The sequence below is a fragment of the Rhincodon typus genome, chromosome 25, assembly GCF_021869965.1.
Source record: "Rhincodon typus isolate 14 chromosome 25, sRhiTyp1.1, whole genome shotgun sequence".
In the NCBI taxonomy this organism is placed as follows: domain Eukaryota; kingdom Metazoa; phylum Chordata; class Chondrichthyes; order Orectolobiformes; family Rhincodontidae; genus Rhincodon; species Rhincodon typus.
The window spans coordinates 9,353,871-9,377,935 of record NC_063356.1 but is presented as its reverse complement, the minus strand read 5'-3'; the positions used below and the strand labels follow the sequence as shown (position 1 = coordinate 9,377,935).

Sequence of the window (24,065 nt, the reverse complement as noted above, 5' to 3'; positions counted from 1 at the left end):
ACTTGAACTCTGGGGCATCTGGTCCAGAGGTAGGGACACTACCACTGTGCCGCAAGACTACTCCTTGATTGTTCTTAAGCCATCAAGAACCAATTATGTTTGCTTTCCCTCACGACGATAGATAAGCTAGAGTCGAAGCCATGGTCAGAAGGTGCGGGCTTGATGTTCTCAGTGGTTATTGCCAAACCCTTGTTTCCTTGTAATTTGAAATGGATCAACTGGTTTCTGGGTACCATTCCATGCCGATGGTTTTGATACAAGCTCTGGAGAAATCATATTGGGCTCAAAACACTGACTCTGTTTCTCTTGCGACAGATGCTGCCAGACCTGCTGTGTTTCTCTAGCACTTTGTTTTTATTTCAAAATTTACTTGTGCCACTCGATTACAATTATCAGCAGACACAACAGTATGACTCAACATCAGCACTCGCTCACAATAGCAGGGTTAAATACAATTTCTGTTAGGTCTGATATCCCATTAATTTTAAATGCTTTTCCAATGCTTTGGTTAAATACCAATTACCACTGGCTGACAGCACAAGGGAAATGGATCAGAATGCTGGTAAGTTGTGAAGTTGATACAACCAATAACAACCCATTTCTCGCACACTGAAAATATGCCCTTTCCAGGGCGATGGGGATGTCACTAAAACCCGCTGTTCTACCACAAGAACGGGTTGTGGTTTGTCCGTTCTGAGTCAGGGCTCACAGGGCTTACCTCCTTGGCTGTCTGCTGAGCAGAAACCTGTGACTCAGAGATGGGGGAGAAGGGGCTCAGTGGACTGGTGAGGCTGGTGGAGCTCAGAGGGCTGGCAGGACTGTTCGAGTTGAAGGTGCCCATTTGGGCACTTGTCGCTGTGAAAAGAAAGAAGAGGATCGTGATTAGAGAAACTAAATATTCATTTTCCGCGCACCACCCACAGTTTACGGAGCCTATCCAATTTTCCGGGTATCTTGGCACATCATCTGGAAAGCACTACCCATAACTACTCAAAATCACCACTATGTGTCCTCAAGAAATCACCGCAAGAAGATGGAACGCTAAATTTTCTATTATGTGCCTTCATCATAGATTCACTGTATTGAGTCTACAGCAATGGCAGAGTTAGTGTGTGGTTTTTTTTTCCTTTATTCATTCACAGGATGAGGATGTCTCTGGCTAGACAACATTTATTGCCCTCTGGGCAATTCGGAGTCAACCACATTGCTGTGGGTCTGGATTCACGTGTAGGCCAGACCAGGTAGGGACAGCAGTTTCCTTCCCTAAAGGACATTAGTGAACCAGATGGGTTTTTCCAACAATCAACAATGGATTCACAGTCATCATTAGATTGTTAATTCCAGATATTTATTGAATTCAAATTCCACCATCTGCCATGGCGGGATTCGAACCCGGGTCCCCAGAACATTATCTGGGTCTTTGGATTAACAGTCCAGCAATAATACCACTAGGCCATTGCCATAGGTCCAAAGCATTGTGAGGAGCATTAGGTTTGCAATGTATCATGGGGGCACAGAGTCGTACAGCACAGAAGAAACTGTTTGGCCCATTAAGTCTGCACCAACCTGTCTTCACACTTTCAACCACTTGACTCATTGCTTCAAATGTTATGACATTTCGAGCGCTCATCTGCCTACTTTTCTAAAGGCTGTGACGTTGCCCCACTCCACTGCTTTTCCAGGAAGTGACTTCCAGATTACCACCACCTTCTTGGTGAAAACGGTTTTCCTCCAATCCCCTCTAAACCTTCTGCCCTTCACCTTCACCTCCCAACCTCGATCTCAAACACATTAAAATGTTGAGAAAGGGAAAAGAAAGACTTGCATTTACACTGGATCTCCAAGACTGCAGGATGTCCTATGGTGCTTAACAGACAGACAAGCACTTTGGAAGCATATTCACTGCTGTAATGTATCCATTACCACCCACACACACACACACACACACACACACACACACACACACAGCCCCCACTGCCCCGGGAGCTCCCACAAATAGCATTAAAATGCATCATCAGATCAGCTGTTTTAGGCGTAACTTGGGAGGTAAGGTCAGGACATGAGGGAGAACCTCATTGCTCTACTGCACATTCTGTCCTGGCATTTTTGATGTCCAACTGAGTGGGCACAAAGAGCCTTGGCATAGAGTCTCACCCGAAAGATAGCACGTCCAACACTGCAGTACTCCCTCAGTATGACACCAGGAATGTCAGCCTAGATTATGTGTTCAAGTCTCCAGAGTAGGACTTGAAAAGACTTTAGATATAAAGGTGCAACCCACTGATCCAAGGATGGCACCTTTAAATTCAGGTCTTGTCAATCTGCAGTCAGGGCAACTGTGTCGTGTATTACAAATGAATTCTCCTGGTACAGAACTTGGTGTAATAGGAATGTTCATCCTGAAATCAGGCTGACGTCAGTTCATGATGCACATATTTTTGGAAGTAAATCGGTAACTCGGTTTTCCCTTTTAGTGTTGACCCACAGTGAATTCACATTTCACTAGCATATCTGCCCACGACAGTAATACACCATCCACCAGGGCCAGGGGCAGAAATTGCAGACCCCAGTGTCGTTTTTGGTTGAGGCATAATCTCAGAGTACTAAGATGCAGTCAAAGAGGAATTTCTTCTCTCAGAGGGTTGTAAATTGGTGGAATTCATTACCGCAGAGGGCTGTCGAATCTGGATCATTAAGTACATTCAAACCTGAGATTTTTAACCAGGAAGGGAATCAAGAGTTATGGGAAAAAGGCAGGAAAATGGAACCAAGGATTATTGGATCAGCCATGATGTCATTGAATGGCAGAGAAGATTTGATGGGCTGAATGGACTGTTTCTGCTCCCAGGTCTTATGGTCCAGGCCCCCAGACCCAAGCACAGTGATCCTGCCTTCCTAACCTGGGCACTGCACCCCTCTGCAGCCTCAGTCCTTGGGCTCTGGTGTATATTGCCGTACTGTACACTGATGCCCACACCCTGTCCAAATGCTGGGAATTGCCATACCGTGCTGTTTAAGGGGCTCCGTTGTAATTCGATCGGGATAAGACTTCCGTAGTCCCTCCATGACATCTTGAATTTTCCACAGCTCCTTCTGAATGTGCTTGTGCCCCACCTCATCCTGAAAAAAATGATTACAAACCCCAGGTCAGACTCCCTTCCCATGCCTTGACTGAAATCACATCCTCGATTAGCTTCCTCCACAGGAGCGGAAAGTGCTATGAAGCGAAATTCAAAATCATTTAGAGTGCTTGATTGCACAGTTACAGTAGGCTTTATCTTGATGAATTAGGATGGGCGAGAAGATTAATGGGCTAACCTTGCACTTAGCCCTCTCCAACGTTTCTTCGATGTGGATGATAATTGATTATTTTACCAGTTTACCTTTGCTTATGAGTTTATGGCAGTGTTACCTGCATTCCCATGGGGCTGTTCAGCTGCTCCCATAAGTCATTGTGAATGATGGACAGCTCCATTTTGAGGGCATCGCACTCCATCTTTGTGTTTGCAAAGGCCTAAAATGCATGCAACGCACAAAGCAGGACCAGAATACAAGTCAATACTATTTTCTTGTGAAAAAATCTCGACGCGTCATTAAAGAAACAAGTACATTCTATAATTACCATGTGTTTTTACATCTCTAACTGGCTTCCAACTTCACAGATGTTGTCATCAATAAGCCATGGCTGTAGTAATAAACAGGGACGCATGGTCTTGGAGGTAGCGCTCGCTACTAAAATAGCTGAGATTTGCTTATACCTCTGTTGCTAACTGTGCAAATGCAGGCTGGTTTGCCTGTTGTGGGGGGCAGCTATGTTTGTTTTGATTTAAAAGTGTTGAATCACTCTTGTCCAGGCCAGTCTCCGTTCTGAATTTGCTTCAGTCAACCGGGCAAGGTATGAACACCTAGCAACGTGCCTGCATTATCTAGCAAACGCACGCTCCTTTCCAACGCTTTCAATTAGGCCAAGTGCCAAACTCCCAAGACTGCCAAGACAGTCAAGCCTCACGGGTCAAACACAACTGCAGACCCCCAGCCCCTCCTCCAGCCCTCGTGACCTCGCGCTAACTCAGCTCCCGTACCGTGGTTGCTTGCGAGAGTTCCCCGCGAATGTTGATCAACTGATTCTGTAGAGACTCTTTTTTCTGTACGAGTTGCTCAGTGTAACCTGGCTGGTTAGGGTACATCTCCATTTCCCGGTGGGTTTTCTCCAAGGCACTTTCCAGGGATTCCTGCAGTACGAAAGGAACAGCCAAGAAAATGCTCTGATTTGGATTCAACTATCATTAAAAAAAAACACTCTTTTTTCTCTTTTGCCCGCAGCAAGTAGCTGATGGGGCAGATAGGGACATTGAGGAACTTCAGGTATAGAAAGGACACAGATTCAATAAGCATGCTGTGGCTATGTGCAAGTTCTGTCCTGATTGGGAGTGATTGAGTCAGCCCCAAGCCCTCTCCTCCCCGCCCATCAATCATCCCAGAAACCATCACCATTTGTACCACATAATTATCCTCCACTCACAGAATAATGCTGCTTTTATGAAGAGTGTTTGGGGTGACTGCAGTCATATGTGTGCTATTTGCTGCAGTACATATAAAGACTCTACCTTGTTTAAAATAGGGAATCCATGTGAATCTGAGAAAGCGAGAAAAAGAGGCAAAGAGGATAGAGAAATAGAAAAGAGTCAAGAGAGAAGGACAGATGTACAGAGAGGAAGGGAGAGATCAAGAAAGGAGGACAGAGAAAGAGTCAGAGAGATAAAGGCAGAGAGAGTAAAGGTATCATGGACAAAATGGCACATAAACAGTTAACATTCATATCTAATTTATATTGTAGTTCAACACAGCTGACACGACTGCCTGTCATTTTTGACGTTTCAAAGAGAAACAGTCTGTAACCACAATAAACGTACAGTATACTGATGCTTATGTTCATTTCTCAAACCTCGAAAGTATTTAATTTAACAAAGTCTGAAGTCAGTCTACAAGGTGTGCACATTCTAGCCAGTTGTCCAAATCCCTGGACATATTGCATGGAACCGAGCCATTGGGCAGGAAGGGTACAAGGGCAATGTGGACAAAGGGCCCTCCTTTACCAATGGTCCAAGAAAGCGGACATGAGGAAGCTATCCAGGGAGCTACAAAACATTAGGGTACCTTCTCCTTCCGAAGCTGCAGGACCCATTTCTCCTGATCCCGTTGGTTCTTGCTCTGCTCACAAAGTCGCCCCAGCAGTTTCTGTTTCCCAAAAGAATAATGAAAATGAAGTCAACGTTGAGACAAGCTTCTGACAGAGACTGCAATAAGTTAAACATTTGCAAATCTTGCAAGCATCAGATGTAGTCAATTAACACTGTGCTACCTCATACATTCATCCACAGAAATGGCTCCTGCTGCAAATGATCAGATTGTGTGATCATTAATAGTGTTATATTCATTCCATTGTTATGGTTAAGCATAAACATGTGGAGGGTTGGGATTGATTAAGAATCTTGAACAGTAATTTAGGAGACTGTTCTCCTCAATACTTGATTGCAATACAGTTCCAAGCTCCAGATCGTTGGATACTAGTTGTGGAGGAGGGCAGGCGAATCAATGGACCTGCTCCTGAACTTTGTCAAGGTGGCCACTGGCACTTCTAGGTATTGGGTTGCAGTGGAAGTTATTAGAAGTGACTACCTGCCTGGTGAGGGAGCACCCAGTGTCCAATGGCACGCTTTCCATCACGTGTGGGCACCACATGGGCTGGGAGTGTCTGATCTCCTTCCAAAACCAAATCTTAATTTAATTAATCAAGTTTCCTTCAGAATTTTGTCTTTGTTGGTGGGGCTGTGAACTAATTATTTTGGTTCATTAGGCAATCATTTTCTCAAAGGTGTATATAAAGAGCCAGCTGACACTGGGACGATGATAGGTAGAAGGCAGAGATGTTTGATAGGAGATAGACATAGTTCTTAGGACTAAAGGGATCATTGAATATGGGAGGAAAGTGGGAACGGGGGACTGAGTTGGATGATCTGCCATGATTTTGTTGAATAGCAGAGCAGGCTCGAGGGGCTGAATAGCCTACTCCTGCTCCTATATACTATGTTTCCATGTTTCTATATGTAATGCTGCATTCTGTGAATAAATCTTCTACCAGGAAAAGAATCTGTGACTAGATTCATATTAGTGCCTTGTTAGATCCATTTAAGCACAGGTAATGTGCAGGTAACTTCAGCATGAGTCATTCAGATTCTGATTGCCATTGCACCATCAGATACTGTTCAGAGGAGAAGAGGCAAAACCCAGCCACCAACCCCCGCCCCACCCTGCCCTCGCAGTCAGGAGAAATCACAAGCAAAGCTGGGGATACTCTTGTGAATCTCACGGTAGTGGTATCCTCCACCTGTCAACATTTTTTCAACTTCTGTGGACATTGGCTCAGACATAGGTGCATTTCGATGGTCTACATTCATCCCAGAGCGGTCACTCCTTCAAATGCGAGCAAAATGTAGCTGCAGGCCATTCAACCATGGAGGCATCATCATTGAGCCTAAGGCACTGTTGGCTGCTCATTGCCTTCACTGTCCAAGAACAGGATCACTAGGTTAAAGAAACAGAAGCAGAAAGCGCAGACAATCACCAAAAACCTGTCCCTGCCCCATCTCCTTTGCCCCAAACTGAATCCCTCTCATCACCTGGAGCTTGTTTTCCTCTCTGGGATGAACATTAGACCTTGGAAAGATCCAATCACACACTGAGCAGTGTACAAACCAACCGAGATATTTGGAGATTGGAACACTTTAATATTAAGGAGGAGAGGAAAGAAAAACACTGTGCACAGAAAATCACCATCATTTCTTCCTGATTTCTTCCTGTCCCCGTGTCCAGCTGCAACTATAAGGGGAGCAGGGGAGGCAACGGACATGATCCCCACACCCCCATCCTCCCAAAAAGGCCCAGTCTTTGTTCTGATTGGATACTATTGTCCCTCTTTGCCTGGCTTGAGGTTGTGCAATTACTCCCCGGTGAACCCTTTGGTACCAACAGTATTCCTTGTGCTTGGTTTAAGGTGGCAGGTTGCTGTCAATTGGATATCAATAGCTTAGTACAAGACAGCAACCCTACAGAGACAGTGCGTTTGCCTGTTAAACCCTTGCTGTCAAATCATGTCAGAATCTAGCATTGTAGAAATAATCTTTCTAAAGGAGACTGGTAATTATATGTGCAACTCACGTCAATCTCCACTTCGTCAACTTTGTAATGCTCCAGTGGGTCCTGGAATCTGTCCTGATATGGAACCTACAAACATCAGACATTCATCAGGGTCTTGACTGCATTGTCGCACAGGGTTAATTTATAGCTGCCAATTCTGTACTGTTTTAAAGTTGAAGTCACTAGATGCTGCTTCCTTGCTTACCCCTGCTAATTGTTGGCATCGATAGCAAGCCAATTCCCCAATGTCATGTTCTGCAATCTAACACGGCCATCAAAACTTCAGTCAAATGGAGACAGAACCACGGTCATGGTTAGAAAGAGTATTCACTTGATTCGAATCAGGAGGAACACGCTCCACTTTCTGCCCCACTTTAGTGACAAACCCTAATTGTTACTACATGGCAGTCTAATTCACTATGATGGTGTAGAATCCTGATGCACCAAACAGCCTTCTCATTGCAACACAAGAAATATGGACAACAGGGTTGTCATTTGGCCCCTTGAGCCCGAGCTGTAATTCAACCAAACCAGGGCTGACTTGTCACTTCAGTTCCACTTGTCCACAGTATCCAAATATCCCCTGAAAAACTATTCTTCTGAAAACCAAAGATTGCAGTGCGGAATATGGTTGATAGCTGAGCATCCACAGGTAAGGTGATTCCAAACATTCGCAAACATTTGAGTGAAATAATTTCTCCTGAACGACCAACCATTTGTTCTGAGACTGTGACCTCTTGTTCTAAACTAACAAACTAGTGGAAACATCCTCCCACCCGGTCCAGCTCCTTAAGAATTTTATATTGTTTTTGTGGGAGATTGATTTTCACCTTCAAATCTAGGGAATGGCTACTCAAACGAGAACAGAAATTGCTGGAGAAACTCAGCAGGTCTGGCAGCATCTGCGCGAAGGAAAGCAGAGTTAACGTTTCACACCCACCGACCCTTAGCCAGTCAAAGAGTCATACAGCATGGAAACAGACCCTTTGGTCCAATCAGTCCATGCTGAACATAATCCCAAACTAAAGTAGTCCCACCTGCCTGCGCTTGGCCTATATCGCTCCAAATACTTCTTATTCATGTACTTATCTAAATGTCTTTTAAACATTGTAACTGTACCCGCATCCACCACTCCCCCCGAAGTTCATTCAAGTCTTGAACTACTTTGTGTAAAAAAACTGCCCCTCATGACTTTTTTAAAATCTTTCTCCTCTCATAAGAATATACCCACCCCCAATCTTGAAAGCCCCAGCTTACCAAAAATACATCTGCCATTCACCGATCTATACCCCTCATTATTTTATAAAGTTCTATAAGCTCAGTTCTCAACCTCCCATGCTCCAATGGGAGAGTCCCAGCCTATCCAACCTCTCCTTATAACTCAAACACTCCATTCCTGGCAACATTCTGGGAAATCTCTGCTAAACCCTGTCCAGCCTAATAATATCCTTCCTATAACAGGGAGACCAGAACTGGACACAGTACTCAGAACCTTCTTCAAGAACTTCTACAATCCCCTATCAGGGATGGATTCACTCACTGTCATTCTGTGAATCTGACTGCATCAGTTCCTTTCTCATTCTGTTTTCAGTGCAGAGAATTATAATGAACCGTCTCCTGTCATTCCCTCCAATAACAACTGGAGAATTCCAATAGCTCAAGCGTTCTATCATCGCCTGCACTTGTCAGTACAGAAACAAACTCCTCGTTCACTATGTTGAGGTCCCCATCCAGTTGGACAATCTCCTTATTCAAAGGGAACAAACAGCAATTACTGTGTTATTACTCATATACTACACAGGCTTTTTATCACATTTGAAAACATCTGTACAATACATGTCTTTGTTCAGTGTTTTCTGCTATCAGCCATTAGGTGGACCTGCCAAGTGGGTAGGTAAATAGTCTGTGAAATGAAAAACATCAATTAATCCTAGTTTAGGTACACAATGACTTGGGGATATTCGAAACGTCTTATTCACAGGTCACCTATTTAAGCAAATCCTAAAACTGTCACATCTGTCAATATGCTCCAATTACACAACTACCTAAGCAGCTGACTAGCCTCTAGAAATTAAACCCAGTTGGTGACCCATGTTTAATTCCAGGTTCTACAGAAGTAAACAATCTTCAATCCACATTCATCCCAAAAGGCTGATATTAATAATAGTGATTTCAGTAGACGACACAAACTCTTGATACGGCTACTGTGCTGTTTCAAACATTATACTTTAAATATCCAAGTTTGCCTCATAACATACATTGTACACAAAAATCAGCAAGAACAAACTCAGGACAAAACTGAAGGAAATCACTCGTATCCATGATACGCCCTCTGGATTTTCATTTCCACATTGCTGAGGCAAGCCACCTTGCAAAATCATCCGCAAAATCACAGCTTATGTTCTTAAAAAGGTCTGCTGAGCAATAGCATTACACAAACGCACACATATACACACGAGTTCAAGAATTAAACATGTTTAATTCACATATTTATTGTTTGAACTCGTAATCTGAACAGTACACTGCAGCCACCAAACAGAGCAATGTGTTGTAGCAAAGTAGTTATGGGTAACACAAAGAAAACTCTTCAATGAGCAGCTCATTATATAACAGAAGCTGTGTGTTCTCAGCATGTTATATACAGTGAGGACTGCAATGTCTCCAACTGTTGTAATCATTTGATTAGAAACATATATTCACCTCTTTTCCTTCCTGCTACAGAGCCTGGACAAAGAAAGCTGCCAATCCCCAGGAATTAACACAACTGTGTAGAGGAGACAAGCCAGATAAAAGGAGTTCACAATTTGGAAAAGTAACTGCAGAAAGGTTACAACACAGGAGGAGACCATTTGGCCCACTGCATCTGAATTGGCTCTCCAAAGGAGCAACTGACTTAGTGCCACTTCCTTGCCTTCTCCCCATAATCCTGCACATTCTGCCTTTTCAGATAACAATCCAATTTCTTCTTGAAAGCTTTGAACCTGGCTCCACAACACTAGTCTCCCCAGGAGCAGAAGGTTTAGAGGGGAAGTAAGGAAAAACATTCTCACCCAGAAGGTGATGGGAATCTGGAACTCGCTACCTGTCAGGGTGGTAGAGGCAGAAACACCCATCACATTTAGAAAGTATTTAGATGTGTACTTGTGATGCCAATGCATACAAGGCTAAGCACCAAGTGCTGGAAAATGAGATTAGAATAGTTAGATGGCTGGTTTTGACTGGTGCGGAAATGAGGGCCTTTTTCTGTGCTTAGATCTCCCTGATTCTATGACACTCTGAGACACCTTGTTGCAGATACCAGTGTCTCATTGCATGATGAGGTTTTTCCCCATGTTGCCATTGCTTCTTTTGCCAATCTGGTTCACGAATGTCCTTTAGGGAAGGAAACTGCCATCTTTACCTGGTCTGGCCTACATCCGAGTCCTCACCCACTTAACTACCCTCTGGGCAATCAGGGATGGGCAATAAATGCTAGACTAGCCAGTGATCCCTTGAATGATTTTTAAAAGAAAAAAAATCACCTTAAATCTGTGCCTTCTTGTCCTCAATCTTTTTACCATTTGGAACCACTTCTCTACTGACCCCTTACGATTCTGAATACGTCAAAGATATTTTCTAATCAACCCAGAGATGTCAATACATACCTCTGAAGAAAGTGGACTTGAACCTGGTCTCTGGCTGAAAGGAGACTGGCTGTAGGTAATAGCAAGTACATCAGGGGTGAATGGCCTCCTGCTGAGCTGTAACAATGCTGTGACTCTACAATTCTCAATTCGCTGCCAGAAGACTCTCAGGACAAAACTAAAGGAAATCACTCGTATCCATGATACGCCCTCTGGATTTTCATTTCCATCAATATTTGTAACAAATAATACTCCAATATTATCAACTGGCTTTATTCAGTGTGAAACATGTTTTACCTTTGAACTTGGAACTCCTCAGTTGGCAGTCTGCATTCCTGTATATCATTTTACAATTCACTGGCATATTTCAGGTGTCAAAATGCTTCAAGGCAGGGAATCTCAGAGAGATTCATGTATTTATAGTAATCTAATCCCTTGTCCAGAGAATAATGGCCGGTTTTGAAGTTTTAAGTTAATTATCTCCTAATCAAGTAAACAAAGGATACTCTGCCTCATTGTCACCTATACTCAAAATGGCCACTTACAAATCAACAGGTTCAACAAGCAGAAGACAACAGCAAAAGAGAGGGGAGAAGATAAAGAGGGAGTTTTTTCTAACCAAGTCTGAAACATGCTGCTTGAAAGGGTAATGGAAGCTGGTTCAGTGAAAAAGTTTGAAAAAAAAATAGTTAACTATTTCAGGGAAATATTTAGCAGAGCTATGGAAGTAGATCAGGGGGCTGGAACTATTTGATGTTTTTTTCAGACAATCATCACAGTGCTACATTGAGCAGGATGGGGTGGGGTTGATTAGCTCAGCTGGCTGGACAGCTGATTTACAAAGCAGAGTGATGCCAAGAGCATGGGTTCAATTCTCATACCAGGTGAAATTACCACAAAGAGACTCCCTTTCTCAACCTCCCCTCACCCAAGGTGTAGTAACCCTTAGATAAAACCAAAACCAGTTATCTCTCTCTAAGAGTAGGACTATGGTGACCTTACATTGGCTGAATGATCTTTCTATGTTTCATGATTCTCCAGTTTGAGACATATTATGAAACATGATAAGGTGCTGTGTAAGTACAAGCTTTTTGTGGTTATTATTGATTGAAATTTGAGGGAAAGTTGCTTATGTGAAGGAATAAATGTGGCACATTTATTTGCAATGATACTGAGCATGGCAACAAATAATGAACAGAATTATGAGCCATAAAATCAACGATGCTGAATTGGAAAGTGAATGAAAACTTGCCGGTTTCAGTCGTGGTTCATTCAAAACATACTAATTAATACCTTTATAGGGTCAGGGATTGAAAATAATCCTCAGCAATTCAAGAGGGAAGATGGTGATTTAGTTCAAATTAAATGGTGCTACAAAACAGTATCACTTTATGAATTCCAGTCGTGTTTTCATACATAGAAACCGACTGCAGAGCAGTGGATGAGCCAAACGTAGCATTCACTTTAAACGTATACTTTCTTGTGAACATGTAGCAACAATTTCACTTCACAATGTGTTTGGCATAGAATACATTTACTATAGTAACGTATCCCAAAATATCCTGCAGCGCAGCTCTCTCATTCAGAATGAACCATGGGTTTACAGTCACAAAGTTGCTGGAAAAGCTCAGCAGGTCTGGCAGCATCTGTGAAGGAAAAATCAGAGTTTTTTCTGGGTTCTGAGGAAAGGTCACTGGACCCGAAACATTAACTCTGTTTCTTCCTTCAAAGATGCTGCCAGACCTGCTGAGCAGGTTACGTGGAACAATCCCTCTTCCGTACCTACACCGGCCCTAAACCCCACCTCTTCCTCCGTTACATTGATGACTGTATCGGCGCCGCCTCGTGCTCCCACGAGGAGCTCGAACAGTTCATACACTTCACTAACACCTTCCACCCCAACCTTAAATTTACCTGGACCATCTCTAACACCTCTCTCCCCTTCCTGGACCTCTCTGTCTCCATATCGGGCAACCACCTAGAAACCGATATTCATTTCAAGCCCACCGACTCCCACAGCTACCTAGAATACTCCTCCTCCCACCCACCTTCCTGCAAAAATGCTATCCCCTATTCCCAATTCCTTCGCCTCCGCCGCATCTGCTCCCAGGATGAGGCATTCCACTCCCGTACATCTCAGTTGTCCTCATTTTTCAAGGACCGTAACTTCCCCTCCTCGGTGGTCGAGAACGCCCTCAACCGTGTCTCCCACATCTCCCGCACCTCATCCCTCACACCCCGTCCACGCAATAAAAACCAAAAAAGAATCCCCCTCGTCCTCACGTACCACCCCACCAACCTCCGGATCCAACGCATCATCCTCCGACACTTCCGCCATCTGCAATCCGACCCCACCACCAAAGACATCTTTCCCTCCCCACCTTTATCTGCTTTCCGGAGGGACAACTCTCTCCGTGACTCCCTTGTCCGCTCCACACTCCCCTCCAGCTCCATCACACCCGGCACTTTTCCCTGCAACCGCAGGAAGTGCAACACCTGCCCCCATACCTCCTCCCTCACCCCCATCCCAGGCCCCAAGAAGACTTTCCACATCAAGCAGATGTTCACCTGCACATCTGCCAATGTGGTATACTGCATCCGCTGTACCCGGTGTGGCTTCCTCTACATCGGGGAAACCAAGCGGAGACTCGGGGACCGCTTTGCAGAACACCTACGCTCGGTTCGCAACAAACAACTGCACCTCCCAGTCGCGAACCATTTCAACTCCCCCTCCCATTCCTCAGACGACATGTCCATCCTGGGCCTCCTGCAGTGCCACAACGATGCCACCCGAAGGTTGCAGGAACAGCAACTCATATTCCGCTTGGGAACCCTGCAGCCCAATGGTATCAATGTGGATTTCACAAGTTTCAAAATCTCCCCTCCCCCTACCGCATCCCAAAACCAGTCCAACTCGTCCCTGCCTCCCTAACCTGTTCTTCCTCCCACCTATCCCCTCCTCCCACCTCAAGCCGCACCTCCATCTCCTACCGACCAACCTCATCCCGCCCCCTTGACCTGTCCATCCTCCCTGGACTGACCTATCCCCTTCCTAACTCCCTACCTACACTCACCTTTCCTAGCCCCATCCCCGCCTCTTCGACCCGTTTGTTTCCTCTCCACCTATCCTCTCCTCTATCCCTCTTCTATCCGCCTCCCACTCTCTCCCTATTTATTTCGGAACCCCCTTCCCCTCCCCCTTTTCTGATGAAGGGTCTAGGCCCGAAACGTCAGCCTCTCTGTTCCTATGATGCTGCTTGGCCTGCTGTGTTCATCCAGCCCTGCACCTTGTTGTTTCGAGCTTTTCCAGCAACTTTGTTTTTGTTCGTGATTCACAGCATCCACAGCTCTTTCGGTTTTTATGGGTTTACAGTCGCTGCAGGATTGTGTTGTAAATCCAGTACAGCACCAGTGACAGCAGCGGTAACTGGTGAGATCAAAATATTGTCCCAGACATAAGAATATCACTGTAAACCCAAAGCCACACTGTAAATAACTTGAGTTCACTTGTTCTAGAATATGCACACTTTCCTTAAATTTATACCCTTAAGATGAGCTCTCATTGAGAATATATTAAGTTCCAGTTCATTAACATTAACACAATTTGGTTTTGTGCGCTTGACCTCAAGTGTGACCTCAAACCCCTTAAATACCAACATACAGCTGACTAAATGCCCCTTTCTAAAACATAACATTGCTTCAGCTGAAACAGCTGATGCAGCCCATCTAGTCTATGTAGGCATGTTACCAGTCTCTCTCACTCTCCTTCACCTTTATCTAAAATCATATCTTTGTATTCCCTTCTCCCTAAGGTATTGATCTAGCTTCCCCGTAAGTGTAACAATGCCATTTGCCTAAACTATTCCATGTCAGAGCAGGTTCCAAATTCAAAACACTCTTTCATGGGTAAAGAGGATTTTCCTGAATTTCCAATTGAATTTATTAGTGGTCGTCTTATAATTATGACCACTATATGTTGTGCCTGTCCCTAAGTGGAAATGTCTTCTTTACATCTCCGCTATCAAACCCATTGGATCACACATAAGGCATCTTTTTCTAGAGAACAGTCACACCTCCCCACCCACACGTTTTCTTCCTTGCTGGTCATAATTTCAGTCATGCAAACTTGAGCAGACTCTGAGTGCCACACCATCAAGTGTTGCTTTCGAACTGTCACAGCAGCAGTACAAACAAAATGGACAGACTTACAGGAGAGAAAGCAGGTAATTTACAGGAAACAAATCAAGTGAAGCATCTGTGTCAAATATGAAAGTAGAGTGAGGTTAATCACGTTCAATCGAACTGCCTGCACGGTCCCTGACAAGATTTACACAAATTCATTAGTAAACAACAAGATCTTTGACAAGATGAAAACACTCTTGACTGCATTATCAGGATGTCAGTGAAGACAGAAACAAACAAATACTCAAAGGAGAAGTATCAAGGTTCACTACCTTCTTGGAAACAGCGTAGCCCAAAAAAATATAATTCCTAACCGTTAATCACTAAAAACTCAATTTTTTTTAGTCCTTCAGAGAAGCAATCCCTCAATGTGGATCATCACTCTGGAATAAAATCTCACTGATATGGTTTGTTCCTCACTAAAGAAATCCCTTTAATGTTTTTATTGCCTTCTTATTACCATGTTTTTTGATGTGCGTTTATGCGTTATTAAATAATCTTTTCTTTTTAGCTTGTTTCATGAGCAAAATGCTAGAACATAGTCTCTTGGAGCATGTTGTGTCATGAACCTAGTTGTATCATGTGGTTCTGCATAGTTCAACCATTAACACTGTACTTATCATTAATCTTGTTGTTGCTTTCATATCAATAGAGAACAGTGAAGTACTTGTAGGCTGAAAAGTCCATGATACGGACCCTCCCTCCATGTTCAACGCCATTTTTAATAGGGTGGTTCGTTCTGTATGGGAGTGGGATTTCCTACAACCCATAATCAGAAGGGTTGTACACCAATATCTGGATGTGAATCCAGGATATAGCCCTGGCACAGGTATCCATATGGAATGGGTTTAGACCCCCTCAACCTACTGACTTGGAGTCAGGGATACGACCATAGCTCACTCCATATACAACATACTATTAATAATCTCAGGGATTGTTTTATCCTCCTTGGCAATGTCAATCTGTTAATTATTGTTCTGAAGAAATTATTGTAATGTCTCTTTATTCAGTAATTATGAATATTTTGTGGATACACAAAATGAAACACCCTCTTGAGACATTTCTAAACTGCCCTTGGATTATTTCCATCTAACCTGTTTCTGAATTACACCCTAATTTATAACGACTTAATTATGAGAAAAAAATTATTTTGTTTATAAGAAAAGTCCTGTAATTAATTGCTAGCATGGGAATGATGTGCTGAATGGTCTCTTGTGTTGTGTCATTCTATGACTTTAGATCCTCATGGTTTTTAAGTACTATCGACTTGAACTCCCAGATCACACGGATCATACTCAAGGATAATGTCCAATTCACAACCTTGTCACTTCATCCTTGACCAATGGGAATGGACACCAGGATGGTTTGACCAATGGGAATAGACATGAATACAGTGTGGCCAATGGGTATAGATACCAGGACAGTTTGACCAATGGGAATGGACACCAAGACAGTTTGACTGATAGGAATGGACACCAAGAGAGTGAGACCAATGGGAATGGACACCAGGATGGTTTGACCAATGGGAATGGACACTTGGACAGTTTTACACATCAAGGCCCACCTGCTGGTCCAGAAATTCTAGCTTCCTTTGTAACTGAAGATCTAGAATTTCATCCTGTCATGCCACAGGGTAAAAGGAATCACAGAGTTAGACAGCACAGAATGAAGAAGAAAACAAATAGTTAGTCAGAAGAAAGGGAACAGATGGTTACAGAGTTCAAAAGGGCCCGGCTATACACTGTGATACTCTAAGGATACAGTAAATAAAACAGACCTCCGAATCATGAGCAGTTGACCATTTCAAAAAAGCTGCTGCACACATTGTTCTACTTCTACTGCAAGAAGGAAAGTCTTCTGTGGAAAACAGAGACAGTTCTACTGTCTAAATTGACATTTAATGGCCAAAGGGATTCTCTTGATCCATTAACTAACTCTTTGAGGCATGTAGGCCTGCTCCAAATCTGCCTGAGTGCACACTAGCTCCTCAATATGATAGTAAATCTACAATGTACACAGCATAGGAAGCTAAGGGAAAGTTAAAGCACACACTGAAAATTGAATACAATGATATAATATGGACACCAGCAGGTTCTCTTACTGAAGTCAAAAAAGTTGAATCAACATGAGGAGAAAGCTCAGCTTGTCAGTTGAGCATTTGGGGAGGTGGCTTAGTGGCAATGTTAATGAACTATTAATCCGGATCCCATCCTAATGTTCTGGGGATATGGGTTTGAGTCCCACTGCGGCAGGTGATAAATTTGGAATTCAGTTAAGATCTGGACATTAATAACCATCATCAATTGTTGTATATACCCCAGTGATTCGATAGGAAGGAAATAGGAAGTCTGCAATAGTCAAAAACAACCACCTAATATTCTAATCCAATTTTCCAGCACTTGGCCCAAAGCCTTGAATGGCTTGACATCGCAAGTACACACCTAAATACTTCTTCAATGTTGAGGCTTTCTACCACAACCACCCTTACAGGCAGTGAGTTCTAGATCTACTCCCTCCGGATGAAAATTTTTTCCTCATACCCTCTCTAAACCTCCTGCACCTCACCTTATATTTATGCCCTCAGTCATTGATTGCTCCAACAAGGGGAAAAGGTCCTTCTCGTTTCCCCTATCTATACCCCTCATCAGTTTATACCTCTCAATCATGTACTCGTCAGTACCCTCTGCTCCAAGGAAAACAATCCAAGTCTATCCAGTGTAGTTTTTTTAAACTGCCACTCAGTTCAATAAATGCTGGTCCAGCCAGTGATGCCCACATTCCATGAAGTGGAAAGGAAGACAGTTTAATTAGGAGAATGTTTTGATGGGACATACAGCTTATTTTCCAAGCCCTGGCTCTTGCTGGTGTATGGTTCCAGATGACTGTGGATGACCTCACGGTTGGGTCCAATCTATCCTCAAGAGTCAACACTCGCTCATTTTCCAAGAGGTTGATAGTCATGAGGAAGAGACCTAAGTGATTATTCCTCCCAGTCCAAAGTCCACGGTCGTTAAGATTAATTGTACTGATCCTCAATGAATGCAGCACAGTGGAAAACCGCCGTGGATTATAATTGACGTTGAGAATGTTAATGTTTAAAATTGCAACAACGCATTATACAATTCAGAGGTCAGAACTAAATTTCAGCTGCAGATTGACTACTGTTAAAACCATGTGACATGCCAATTGTCAAGGAGACAAGAGAGATTTTCATTCTTTGAAGCATGCAAGCCTGATCCAAACCCTCCGCACACCAGCTCCTCGGGCTCATGTAAACAGGCAAAAGACTGGTCTAGTAACTAAAGTTTGAGCCTCTGTTCCTAAAGGGCCATAGCCAAATTTATTGCATTTCTATCAAATACCGATTGCAGCATGGACATAAGAAGTTTGAGCTTTCACTGTTAAACTATGAGAAGAATGAAGCATGGATTTTTCAGTCTTGCTAATTAAATATAGAATCCCTACAATGTGGAAGTAGGCCATTTAGCCCACTGGATCTACAGTGACCCTCAGAAAAGCATCCCACACAGACACCACCCCCTCCCATCCTACCCCTATAACCCTACATTTTCCAAGGCTAACCGACCTAGCCTGCACATCCCTGGACACTATGGGCAATTTCCCATGGCCAACCCATCTAACCTGCACATCTTTGGACTGTGGGAGGAAACCTGAGCACCCAGAGGGAATTCACACAGACATGGGGAGAATGTCTGGATGAAGTTTGCACAGTCGCCTGAGGGTGGAATCGAACCCAGGCTGTGAGCCACCGGGCCACCCATTATCATGGCTGGAGTAACTGAATCTGATTTTAGTTACAGACCTGAGTCTTAACTAAGGCCTAGGTTTCAGACTCAGCTGTCCAGCATTATGCATTCCCCAACTCCTCTTCTCCCATCACACCCAATCTCAACAATTTCGGCTGGTTCCCCGCTACTCAATGCTTCAAAGTCAAAATCCTCATCTTCACAACCTTGCACATCAATCTCTCCCAGCCCATGAACTCTGGTTCTCTAATGCCATGGGTCAGCACATTCCTCCGCTTCACCTCGTTAATTGCTGCACCCCACCAAACTTTTGTAACTTGGTTCCCTAAATCCTTCCAAACTCTGCCTCCATGGTTAAAGGACTCCTTTAAATCTCTTTCTTCAAGCATGTTTCAAACTATTTCTCCTAAACTTTCTCCACACATTTGCTGTGAAGCATCTTTGGACACTCTTCCATGTGAAGGCACTGTACAATCATTTAAAACAGAGGAGACAACAGCATACTGATAGTGGTACTACACTAATAGAACATAGAACATAGAACTACACAGCATAGGAGTGGGCCATTCGGCCCACGATGTTGTGCTGAACATGATGCCAAATGAAACTAATCCCTTCTGCCTGCCATTGGTCCATATCCCTCCTTTCCTTGCATATTCATGTGCTTATCTAAAAGTCCCTTAAATGCCCCTATTGTGCCGGCCTCCACCACCACCCCTGGCAGCACATTCCAAACTCCTACCGCTCTGTGTAAAAAAAAACCTGCCCCTCACACCTCATTTGAACTTTCCTCCTCTAACCTTAAATGCATGTCCCCTAGTATTAGACATTTCATCTCTGGGAAGAAGATTCTGACTGTCAACCTTCTCTATACATCTCATAATTTTATAGACTTCTATCAAGTCTCCCCTCAGCCTGTGCCATTCAGTTGAAAACAACCTGAGTTTTTCTAGCCTCTCCTTATAGCTCATACCCTCTAATTAAGTCTGCATCCTAGTAAACCTCTTCTGCACCATTTCCAAAGCCTCCACATCCTTCCTGTAATGTGGTAACCATAATTGAATGCAATACTCTAAATGTGGCCTAATAAAAGTCTGACAAAGCTGCAACATGATATCCTGATTCTCGTACTCAATTTCCCGACCAATAAAGGCAAGCGTGCTATATGCCTTCTTTACCACACTATATATTTTCGTAGCTACTTTCAGGGAGCTATGGACTTCAGCCCCAAGATCTTTCTGTACACACGTTTGGACTAATCCATTGGAGACATGGGTTCATGCCCCACCGCAGCATTTGGAGGATTTTCAATTTAATGAAAACATTAATCTGGAAGAAAATACTCATCTCGTTAATCATTATCATGGAAATTCTGGGCTGCAGTAAAAATGCGTTCGCTTCACTAACGTGCCTTACCAAAGGAAAGCTGTGGTCCTTACCCAGCCTGGCCCAAATGGGACTTCAAACCCACAGTAATGTTATTGACTCTAAACTGCCCTCTGAAATGGTCTACCAAGCCACTGAGTTGTACCAAGCTGTGAAAGTTGACAAAGGTGATTAGATATGGGCAATAAATGTTGGCCTTGTCAGTGACACTCACATTCCAAGAATAAATGAAGGAGAAAGACGTTGCTTTGTCCATGGTCAACTTTTACTGTTGCCTTTGTTATTTGCTCTTTCAATTATGTTCTAACCCAGTAACTTTGAACTGTCCTCAGTTGTCCCCACAATGTCATGACGAATGGGCCAAACAATTTTTCACTTCGATGTTCAAAAACTGTAACAGCGTGACGTCTTCTCATCACAGTCAGGCTACTGACTTGCTCTGTCTGACTGTCCAGTGAAAATGCCTCACAGCTACATAGAAGTTCTTTATTCCTTCATAAACATCTGCTTTAGGGGAACCTAACAAACTGAAGTGTCAGCCACACAGGTCAGGAAAGCTCGCCTGACAGTAAATATGTTGTTGGTGTCAGGGATGAAAATAAACTGTCAGTGGTGCCTTGATTTTTGGCCTAGCAACGGTAGCATATCAATGCGCTGGCAACTTTTAAAATGCCAGGAGTACAGTTTGAGAGGGATAGTAAGATGGGTTTATCCATAGAAGGCAGTGGATCTTCATGACTATTGCACAGTTTTTTCCTCCTGGTAGTCTCAGGATAAATTGATGTGATTTCCAAACTTCATCTTGGTTGGCAGGATGGACAGGAAAGAAATAAAGGGGTGATTGAAACGGATTATAACTTTTCTACAAGGCCTTAGGCAGGCAGACAACAGCACAACCATCTCGCTGGACACTTCCTGTCAGGCAGTGTCAAAAGAATCAGCGTTCAGAACAGTCAGTCAATACAGCCGGGATTAAATTTCAACGGTCAAAAGGGAAATAAATATCTCATGATTTACTGATTAGTGGGCCACTCTCATTCGTTGAGAATTACATAGAATTTACAGCATGCAAGCAAATAGTGTGGCCTATTGGATTCAGGTTGGTGTTTATGTCCCATACCAACCTCCATTGTTTCAGTTAGGAAAGATGATGACCTGCTGGTAATTTCACTAGTCTATTAATCCAGAGACCCAGGCAGTGCTCTGGGAACCCAGGTTCAAATCTCACCACAGCAGACGGTGGAATCTGAATCCAATAAAAATCTGAATTAACAGTCTAATGATGACCATAAAACCATTGACAATTGTCAGGAAAAGCTCATCTGGATCACCAAAGTCGTTTTAGGGAAGGAAATCTGCTGTACTTACCTCGTCTGGCCAACATGTGACTCCAGACCCACAGCAATGTGGTTGACTCTTAACTACCCTCTGGGCAATTTGGGATAGGCAATAAATGCTGGCCTGGCCAGCGACACCCTCATCCCGTGAATGAATAAAGAAGTTGCTCATGGGATGTGAGTATCACTGGTAAGGTCAATATTTGTTATCCATTCCCAAATGGGCTTGAGAAGGTGGTGGTGAGCTACCTCCCTGCACTGCAGCAGGCCATGGTGTGTAGCTAGACCCCTAGTTGTGTTAGGGAGGAACTTCCAAGATTCTAACTCAGTGAAAGTGAAAGAATGGCACTCTAGCTCCAAGCCAGGGTGAGGGGATCCTGGAGGGGAACTTACAGATGGCGGGTTTTCTAACACATCTGCCACACTCGTTCTTACAGGTCGTAAAGCTTGCAGATTTGGAAGATGCTGATGAAGGCAGCCACTATTTGGGGCAATTGCATTCTGGGATCTTGGTAGAAACTAGGTCTTGTTGTCAAGGTCCTTCAACTAGAAACCTGAAGCTATCGTCCAAAGATATGAATTTTCATTGGTGCCGATATCCGAATCGGGGATCAGAGCAGAAACCATTACCTGTGAATTGCAGGTGGTGCTTCCAGGTTAGAACTAACTGCAGAATAAGCCAAGAAAATATTGTCTGGGAATCAAACATGCCAAACGTTAATGTGCTAGAGATTTTGCAATGCACAGAAATTCTGGGAGTTACTGTTTATGACATCCCCTCCTTTCAGTTGCTTATTGTGTGTCATCTTCAGAACATACCATTCTGTCCTGCATTGAGCGAGAGGCAGTGAAGTGATATGGCTGCAGTTCAGATAGCCTCCTGTCTCCGGAATAGTCGTATTGCTAGAAACAAACCGAAACAAACCTTTAATAAAACTCACCACCAACTACAGCTGATTCATAGAGTCTGATTTCCTCGACAATGCCTACCTAACAAGATGAATGTGAATTCTGTTTGTAAATAATCTGTAAAGAGGCTTGGAACATTTTTTTTCACTCAGTGAAGTGTTGCTAACTGTGCATAAGATGTAAAGAGAGTCCAACACGACAATGGAACGGAATGAATTTGCGAATTTTTATGGTTTCCTTAATCCTCTTTCTCGTTCCAGTATGGAGGTGATGCTGTTACATCCTGCAAATGCACCACTTGCCAGAGGCAATTTTTTTTCTGAAGAAGCGTCTAGGCCCAAAATGTCAGCCTTCCCACTCCTATGATGCTGCTTGGCCTGCTGTGCTCATCCAGCTCTACACCTTGTTATCTCACACTTACCAGAGGCAGACAGCTGGGTCTATCGCCCCCTGAGGGTTAAACATAAACACAGCGAGCCGGAGCCGGAGTGAGCTTGCCCCTGGCGTTTCTATTGCTGCGGTCGTGTAGGGTCCCCACCCGCCCCTGGGTTAAAGGACAATGATCTGTGAAACTTGAAAGGGTTCAGAAAAGATTTAAGGATGTTGCTGGGGTTGGAGGGTTTGAGCTATAGGGGTAGCCTGAATAGGCTGGGGCTATTTTCTCTGGTGCGTCGGAGGCTGAGGAGTGGCCTTATAGAGGCTTATAAAATCACGAGGGGCATGGATAGGGTAAACAGACAAAGTATTTTCCCTGGGGGGTGGGGGAGCCCAAAACTAGAGGGCATAGGTTTAAGGTGAGAGGGGAAAGATTTAAAAGGGACATAAGGGGCAACTTTTTCACGCAGAGGGTATGCATGTGTATGGAATGAGCTGCCAGAGGAAGTGGTGGAGGTTTGTACAGTTACAATATTTAAAAGGCATCTGGATGGGTATATGAATAGGAAGGGTTATGAGGGATATGGGCCAAATGCTGGCAAATATGACTAAATTTGTCTAGGATATCTGGTCAGCATGGACGAGTTGGACTGAAGGGTCTGTTTCTGTGCTATACATCTCTATGACTCCATAACTCTATTTCTGGGCATCGCACCTTAGGAACGATAATCTGACCATAAGACATAGGAACAGAAGTGGGCCATTCAGCCCATCGAGTTTGCTCTGCTATTCAATGAGGTCATGGCTGAGCTAATAATCCTCAACTTTACTTTACTTTAGAAGGAGTGTCTTATAGATTTAGCACAATTATAACAAATTACACCCTGGGATTAAAGAAAAAATTGACCGAAGTTCAAAATATTAAGGGAAACAGAGTAGATAGACAGACATTATTTCATCGGAGCAAATTACCGCAAATGCTGGAATCTGTACCGAAAACAAAAAATGCTGGAAATCCCATCAGGTCAGGCAGCATCTATGGAGAGACAGGGAGGTAGCATTTCAAGTGTAGACGACTCTCCATCATAGCTGACATGTCTCCCATTTCTTCCCTTTCTTTTGGCTGTACTTGTTGCATTCTTTATCATTATGTCCTCCCCTCACCCCCCACCATCTCCCACAAACCACCCTCCACCCGCCCCCCCCCCCCCCCCCCCAGTGGGACTATCTGTTCTTTCCTGTTTGGCAGTTGGACATACCATTGTTCTGCCATTCTCATATTCCAATCA

At 43.7% G+C, this 24,065-nt stretch overlaps 1 protein-coding gene across 1 annotated transcript in view; it reads right to left on the bottom strand.

The window, feature by feature from the left end:
- Positions 1–24,065, bottom strand: part of LOC109924660 (pleckstrin homology domain-containing family A member 6-like) — a 317,750-nt gene that overhangs the window by 5,256 nt on the left and 288,429 nt on the right. The window contains exons 10-16 of the mRNA XM_048611808.1: positions 22,312–22,395; positions 7,219–7,284; positions 5,158–5,238; positions 4,083–4,232; positions 3,413–3,514; positions 3,006–3,120; positions 710–855 (exon numbers count right to left, since the gene is read on the bottom strand). Coding sequence (XP_048467765.1) covers positions 710–855; positions 3,006–3,120; positions 3,413–3,514; positions 4,083–4,232; positions 5,158–5,238; positions 7,219–7,284; positions 22,312–22,395 — 744 coding nt within the window. The remainder of the gene's footprint in view (positions 1–709; positions 856–3,005; positions 3,121–3,412; positions 3,515–4,082; positions 4,233–5,157; positions 5,239–7,218; positions 7,285–22,311; positions 22,396–24,065) is intronic.